Source organism: Ursus arctos, unplaced genomic scaffold (genome assembly GCF_023065955.2).
Source record: "Ursus arctos isolate Adak ecotype North America unplaced genomic scaffold, UrsArc2.0 scaffold_5, whole genome shotgun sequence".
NCBI classification, from domain to species: Eukaryota; Metazoa; Chordata; class Mammalia; order Carnivora; family Ursidae; genus Ursus; species Ursus arctos.
In genome coordinates this window covers 9,793,814-9,801,784 of record NW_026623067.1, presented here as the reverse complement: position 1 = coordinate 9,801,784, position 7,971 = coordinate 9,793,814, and the positions used below count along the sequence as shown (strand labels likewise).

Below are 7,971 nucleotides of genomic sequence, written 5' to 3'. Positions count from 1 at the left end.
AACACCCCAGACATCCACCATCCTGAAAAAGGACAATGTTCAGGACAATTAAAGATCAATGGGCATATATCTCAATACAATACCTCTTTTTTCTCCATCTAGTTGATAAATTCATTTTCATAATGATCCTTCATTCATTCCCATAACGTAGTATATACAGAGATTGGTAATTCATTTTTTTTATGATCACCCCAAATGAAGACATTGGATTATTCAGAATTCTTTTTTTCCCCTAATGTTAAGTTTATGATATGTTAAGAAACACAATAAGTTTAATCAATACAATCAAACAATCAGATGTTATCTTGGGCAATAACCTCTATTTGTTAACTGATAATATAAAAAAATGAATAAATTGTGGGTCTTGTCTTGCAACAAATATTTCCTTATAGCCATTGCTAGAAATTACCATAAAAATGTAAAATATTTGAAGAAAAAATGCAAAGTGTATCAATTTCTAAATCTTATGTTTTTGCTTATAGCTCTACAAAGATCAATAAATATTAGATACTTAATTATATTGATTGAATACATGAATTTGAGGATAAATCAAAGAATATGGGAGAAAAAAAAAGCATAAAGATCATCAGGCAATTTCCTCTGCAGACTTACCCTTCCCCAGCACCTTCTTGAATGCTCTGGCCACTTCCTTGTTGCGGAGGCTGTAGATAATGGGATTCAGCATGGGAGTAAGGATGGTATAGAAGACAGAGACCATTTTGTCCTGGGTGGGGGAACGATCTGAAGTGGGCCGCATGTATATGAACATGGCTGCTCCATAATACATTCCCACTACAGTGAGGTGAGAGGAGCAGGTGGCAAAAGCTTTTCGGCGACCCTCCCCAGACCCCATGTGAATGACAGCCACGATAACACGAGCATAGGAAGCACTGATTACTGCTACAGGGAAAAGAAGCATAATAATACAACAGATAAATATCATCCTTTCAAATAACAATGGGTTGGTGCATGAGAGAGTGAGAAGGGCAGGGACATCACAGAAAAAGTGGGGTATTTCCCGGGCTCCACAATATGAGAATGATAATGCAACTGCAACTTCAATTATACCATCAAGGGAGCCAAGAATCCATGAAGAAGCTGCCATGAGACCACAGATTCTCTGGTTCATGAGAACTGAATATCGTAATGGGTGACAAATGGCAACATAACGGTCATAGGCCATTGTAGCCAACAGGAAACATTCTGCTCCAAGCAGGGACACGTATAAGAATATCTGGGCTCCACAACCAGCCAGAGAGATGGACTTCCTGCCAGACAAGTAGTTGAAGGCCATCTTGGGTACAGTGGTGCAGATAACCATGAGGTCCATGAGGGACAGTTGGCTGAGGAGGAAGTACATGGGTGTGTGAAGTTGGATGTCCAGATAGATGAGGAGAACCATAGCAATGTTTCCAATAAAGGCCACTGTGAAGACACCCAAGACCAGAGAGAAGAGGAAGATGTGGGTGGGGCTGTAATTGAAGATTCCCAGCAGAATGAAGTCTGAGTTGAAGGTCTGATTCTCCCATGCCATGATAAATATGTTGCCTGCATGGAATACAAGAAGTGACACATGGCTGGGATTGTGTTATAGAAATATTAAGCACTTCCCTCCTCTCACCCTTTCTACCAAATTGCCTAAGTTAGAGAAAATTGTTTCTCTGGTCATATTTTGTTTTCATTTTTAGACTACATATATTAAAGCATAGTTTTAGCTTGATACAATTTTAATACAACATGCATTGTTCACGGACAAAGTAAGTTACACAGTAAAAATATGAGCATTTTCTCAAGTCATCTAATCAGGTTTGCATATTACAGAAAAACCTTCAAACATTCCTACTGAAAAACGCACATGAGTTTCCAAGCTTCCTATGAAAATGTATTGCCCAACAGAAAATTACCACATCACTTTACTCAGTAGAATTTCAGTTCTTCTAAAAAGCAGTATGTCATTTCTATTTCACTCTTTATTGTGTCTTTATTAAGAGAAGGAACAGGACTTCCCCATTAACATTATGTAGTCTATCTAAAACAGCCATGTAGTTTGAGTTATTCTAATATGCATTCAACTAAACTCTCCTGCCTCACATTTCTCTCCCTTCCTCACTATCCCTCTCAAGTTTCTTTCTAACTCATTTTTTTCTTTAACATGCATACTGTCTTCCCATATTCAGGTGATATCCATTGTCTTTATTTAGTGAATATTACTCCTTTGTTGTGCTCCTCCTATCCCAATCTTTTAAATCCCCCTTCATCGGAATACACTTCTTGAAGCTGATAAGTATAACAAAAATAAGTGGTGATGCCTTTGGGAAAGGCTCATCAGTATTTCTAATAAGCCCATCTTACATTAAAGAGGGCATGTGATATGATGGGCCCTGGGTGATTAACTCAGCTAATGAATCATTGAACATTATATCAAAAACTAAAGAAGTACAATACCTTGGCCAATTGAATTTAAATTTAAAAAGCCCACCTTATTTGCATCATACCTCAATATTACAAACAAAATTAACTTTCTATTCTTTCCTTCACCCAACACTACTTTTGGATTTTCCCAAAGAATAATTGTATTGTGTCGCTCCTCTTAAAACCTTAATTCTCAAAAGTCTCAAATTGTCTGTAGAGCAGATTCTCATCTCCTTGCTGACCTTCTTTTGAGATATTGTGGAAAGTCATTCAAGACTCTAATATTCAAACAGATATCTCCAAGATATCTGTTCTCCATTTCTGTATATGGACTTTATGCATTATTATTTACATTTCTGGAAGATACAAGAAATAAATCTGAGCTTAAGTCTCTTTTTAGGAATGTCTGCTCTTCCACAATCCTTCACCTTTATAAATCACATCTCCCTTCAAATTCCAACACAGCAGTATATTTCTCCATGCCTCTTTCTTCAGTCTATAGCTAGCAAGCTCTACATATACTAAACTTACAGGAGATGTATGACCTCTTCCTCTATTCTATATGAAAGGAAAATATTACAGACCTTCAGATCAGAGAAGCCTGAGCTTACAATCTTGCTCTATCACCAACTTGTAGGTCAACAGGCAGGTTAACTGATATCTCTGAGATTATATTTTTAATCCCCTCTATCCTTCACAGTGTTGTTATAAACTAGAAAGAGTTAATTCTTTAAAGCTTCATCAAAATATGTGCATCATACCTTGAATTAATCATATGAACATTATCATCATTATTCAGATCCTTGTCACACACATATTTCTGTCTTGCAATAATCTCCACTGCTGTTCCCCTTATTTAAAAAAAAAAAAACACTCTATTTTTCTTACTAGATTGTTGGTTCCTGACTAGTAAGCTATATGCTTATTTTATATGTGTCGAATCTAACTAAAATGGTTTGCAGAAAGATGAAGGCCATAAGATCATCACAAGTAATTGGAAGCAAGAAAAAATAGACCACATGCACTCTAGAGGCTTGCAACGATTCTCAACTTAGCATTTATAACACTGTTCTAAATAATGCCTACGTTATTTAACATCTTCACAGGTATTATTTAATTTTATCTTCAAAAAGACCTGTTTCAATTATAAGAAACACATTAATTTTACAGAGAATATAAAGGTGAAATTTGCAGATTGACATGAAATAGTGCCCTCCTATATAAATGACTTTAAAGTATCACAATTTCTAATAATATAGCTTTTGAATAAATTTTGATTCCATTTGGTTGAACTACAGACTGTCATAGATATTTTGCTATATACAGTTTCCCTTTCTTACCTTCTAGGTGTTTTCAAGAAGATACTACAAGCAGAGTAACTGAAAACCTTTAAATTTCCAGAAGAAACCTATGCAAAACAATTTTACTAAGTCATCAGTGATTTAATTTTACAGTCTCTCCAGAGAATTCAGTCCCTGATCTTCAATTATAGTACCTCATGTTAGCATCCACTTTTCCTCTGAAGGCCTCAAACATAATTAGTTTTCAACTTGAAAATATGACTTTTATTGATATTTAAGATCAAATCAAAAGTCATGTCACCTTGATTGATAATTTGGTTCTCCTTTGTTTCCCAGTTCCTACATATATTAATTATGACATTTTCAACCTTTACCTATGTATTTATTTATTTGAGAGAGAGAGAGAGAGAGAGAGAGAGAGATCACAAGAGGAGGGAAAGAGTAGAGGGAGAAGCAGACTCACTGCTAGGCAGAGAGCCCAATATGGGACTTGATTCCAGGACACTGGGATCATGACCTTAACGAAATACAGATACTTAATCGACTGAGACACCCAGGTGCCCTTTTTATTTTTTTTTTAATTGAAGTGTTGGTTTTTATTCCTATGGCTAAAAAAATTATGTCACTGATGATTTCATCTTTTGTCGTTAATTCTTTTTAAAGTTTTATTAAGACTGATTTTTCATTATTTTCCATATTAATCTTAGAATTAGTTATTTGTTTCCTTAAAACTGTGTGGTTTACATTGCAATTGCATTATATGTGGGTTAATGAAGACTTTTAACGATCCCATGTTATCTTCAAACTGCTTAAATGTAGGAGTCCCTGGGTGGCTCAGTTGGTTAAACATCTGCCTTCAGGTCAGCTCATGAGCCCAGGGTCCTGGGATCAAGCCCTACATAGGGCTCCCTGCTTAGCAAGGGAGTCTGCTTCTCCCTCTCTCTCTGTCCATTTCTCTGCTTGTGCTCTCTCTCTCAAATAAATAAATAAAATCTTTAAAAAACCCACCAAACTGCCTGAATCTAGATTTTAACATAATAAAATTAATAATTTTGTATTTCAGTCACATGTGAAGTCACACAAGATACAGATGTAGTGAAAAGAAGGGGCATATGAACCCCAATGTTCATAGCAGCAATGTCCACAATAACTGAGATACCCTTCAACAAACAAATGGATAAAGAACATGTGGAGGAGTTAAGATGGCGGAGGAGTAGGAGACACCTTTTTCAGCCAGTCCCCCGAGTCGAGCTGGATAGGTACCAGACCAGCCTAAACAACCACAGAACCAGCCTTAGACGCAGGAAGATGCATCTGGATCTCTACAAATGAACATCTCCAGTGCTGAGTATGAGGTACGGAGTGGGGAGCCATGAAACCGTGCACAGATATCAGAAGATAAATGGAAGGGGGAGGGAGCCACTTGCACGGGAGAGCAGGCGGAGCTCGCCTACGGCTCCCACAAAAGAGCAGACTGAGACAGTGAGCCGGGTACACACGCCACCAGGCATCTTGCGGAACACCAGAATCCCGGTGCACTCACTGGATCCAGACCGAGACCCGGAGCTTCTGGAGTGCACGGGGGGCAGCTGGCGGCTGGCGGCGTTAGAAACACAAAGGACAGAGACACGTGGGCCCTGGAAGTGAGGGCTGGGACACCGGGTGTGGGGCGCACATCCCAGGACACTGCAGGGTTGAGCAGCACCAACAGTAACAGAGTTAAAGTGGCCAGAACATTAGTAGAGAATGGGCCCGAATCACTCTATTCTGTGACAGAGGCTGAAATTCGGCCGCTGCTGCTCTGACTCTCAGAAGAGGCACAGCAAACCGCCAGGGAAAGCCGCCAGAGAACAAAAGCCTGGAAATACCGGCTCAGAGAGTGCCCATCCCCATCCCCCCTCGCAGGGAACACGGAGACTCTACCCAAACAGGGTTGCCTGAGTATTGGCACAGCAGGCCCTTTCCCCAGAACACAGAAGGCAGGCTGAAAAATCAAGAAGCCCACAACCCTGGCGCCTGGGTGGCACAGTCATTGAGCGCCTGTCTTTGGCTTAGGGCGTGATCAAGGCATTCCGGAAAGGAGTCCCTCATCGGGCTCCTCCGCTGGGAGCCTGCTTCTTCCTCTCTCGCTGGGGAGAAGGGAGAAGCACTCCCCTGCTTCTGTTCCCTCTCTCGCTGGTTGGCTGCCACATAAATAAATAAATAAAATCTTTAAAGAAGAAGCCCAGAACCCTAAGATCCCTATAAAACAAGGGGCATGGCCTGGGACCCAGTCAATAATTTGGGCTCTGGACAACCCCGCAACCTCTCCTCATCAGAATGACAAGAAGGAGAAGCCCACCACCCCCAGCAAAGAAAAGACAGTGAGTCTGTGGCCTCTGCCACAGAAATAATGGATATGGATGTAACCAAAGTATCAGAAATGGAATTCAGAGTAACGATGGTCAAAATGATGAATACAATTGAAAAAACTATTAACGAAAAGGTTACTGAGAATATAGAATCCCTAAGGACAGAAATGAAAGCGAATCTGATAGAATTAAAAATTCTATGAGCCAAATGCAAGCAAAACTAGAGGCTCTGACGGCCAGGGTCACAGAAGCAGAGGAACGAGTTAGTGAATTGGAGGATGGGTTAATAGAGGAAAAAACCAAAATAGAAGCTGCTCTTAAAAAAATCCAAGCCCACGAATGTAGGTTACGGGAGATTACTGACTCAATGAAATGATCCAATGTTAGAATCATTGGCATCCCCGAGGGGGTGGAGAAAAACAGAGGTCTAGAAGAGATATTTGAACAAATTGTAGCTGAAAACTTCCCTAATCTAGCGAGGGAAACAAACATTCATGTCCAAGAGGCAGAGAGGACCCCTCCCAAGCTCAACTATGACAAACCTATGCCACGTCATGTCATAGTGCATTTCGCAAATATTAGATCCAAGGATACAGTATTGAAAGCGGCCAGGGCAAAGAAATTTCTCACGTACCAAGGCAAAGGCATCAGAATTACGTCAGACCTGTCTACACAGACCTGGAATGAGAGAAAGGGTTGGGGAAGCATATTTAAACCTCTTTCAGAGAAAAACATGCAGCCAAGGATCCTTTATCCAGCAAGACTGTCATTCAGAATTGATGGAGAAATAAAGACATTTCAGAATTGCCAGTCACTAACCAATTTCGTAACCACCAAACCAGCCCTACGGGAGATATTATGGGGGGTTCTATAAAAGTAAAAAGGCCCCAAGAGTGATACAGAACAGAAAGTCACAGCCAATACAAACAAAGACTTTACTGGTAACATGGCATCATTAAAAGCATATCTGTCAGTACTCAGTCCTAATGTGAATGGCTTAAATGCTCCCATAAAATACCACAGGGTTGCAGATTGGATAAAAGGAAATGACCCATCCATTTGCTGTCTACAAGAGACTCATTTCGAACCCAAAGATGCATTCAGACTGAGAGTAAGGAGATGGAGTACCATCTTTCACGCAAATGGACCTCAAAAGAAAGCTGGGGTAGCAATTCTCATATCAGATAAATTGGATTTTAAACTACAGACTATAGTTAGAGATGCAGAAGGGCACTATATTATTCTTAAAGGAAGTATTCAACAAGTGGATATGACAATTATAAATATATATGCCCCCAACAGGGGAGCAGCAAGATACACAAGCCAACTCTTAACCAGAATAAAGAGACATATAAATAAAAATACATTAATAGTAGGGGACCTCAACCCTCCACTATCAGAAATAGAACACCCTGGCAAAAACTAAGCAAAGAATCAAAGGCATTGAATGCCATACTCGACGAGTTGGACCTCATAGATATATATAGAACACTACACCCCAGAACCAAAGAATACTCATTCTATTCTAATGCCCATGGAACATTCTCAAGAATAGACCATGTTCTGGGACACAAAACAGGTCTCAACCGATACCAAAAGATTGAAATTATCCCCTGCATATTCTCAGACCACAACGCTCTGAAATTGGAACTCAACCACAAGGAAAAATTTGGAAGAAACTCAAACACTTGGAGACTAAGAATGATCCTGCTCAGGAATGACTCGATAAACCAGGAAATCAAAAATCAAATTAAACAATTTATGGAGATCAATGAGAATGAAAATACAACAGCCCAAAACCCATGGAAAACTGCAAAGGCAGACCTAAGGGGGAAATACATAGCCATCCAAGCCTCACTCAAAAGAAGAGAAAAATCTAAAATGCAGTTTTTATATTCTCACCTCAA

General features: G+C 39.6%; 1 protein-coding gene across 1 annotated transcript; it reads right to left on the bottom strand.

Annotated features, from left to right (window-relative positions):
- Positions 1-586: 586 nt before the first annotated feature.
- Positions 587-1,534, bottom strand: LOC125282927 (olfactory receptor 2M3-like). Its single transcript, XM_048220755.1, has one exon. It carries the CDS (start codon positions 1,532-1,534, stop codon positions 587-589), a length of 948 nt encoding a protein of 315 aa, XP_048076712.1.
- Positions 1,535-7,971: the final 6,437 nt, after the last annotated feature.

What these genes read in the sequence shown, in the direction of transcription:
- LOC125282927 (XM_048220755.1), bottom strand. Translation starts at nt 1,534, where the DNA reads ATGGCATGGGAGAATCAGACCTTCAACTCAGACTTCATTCTGCTGGGA.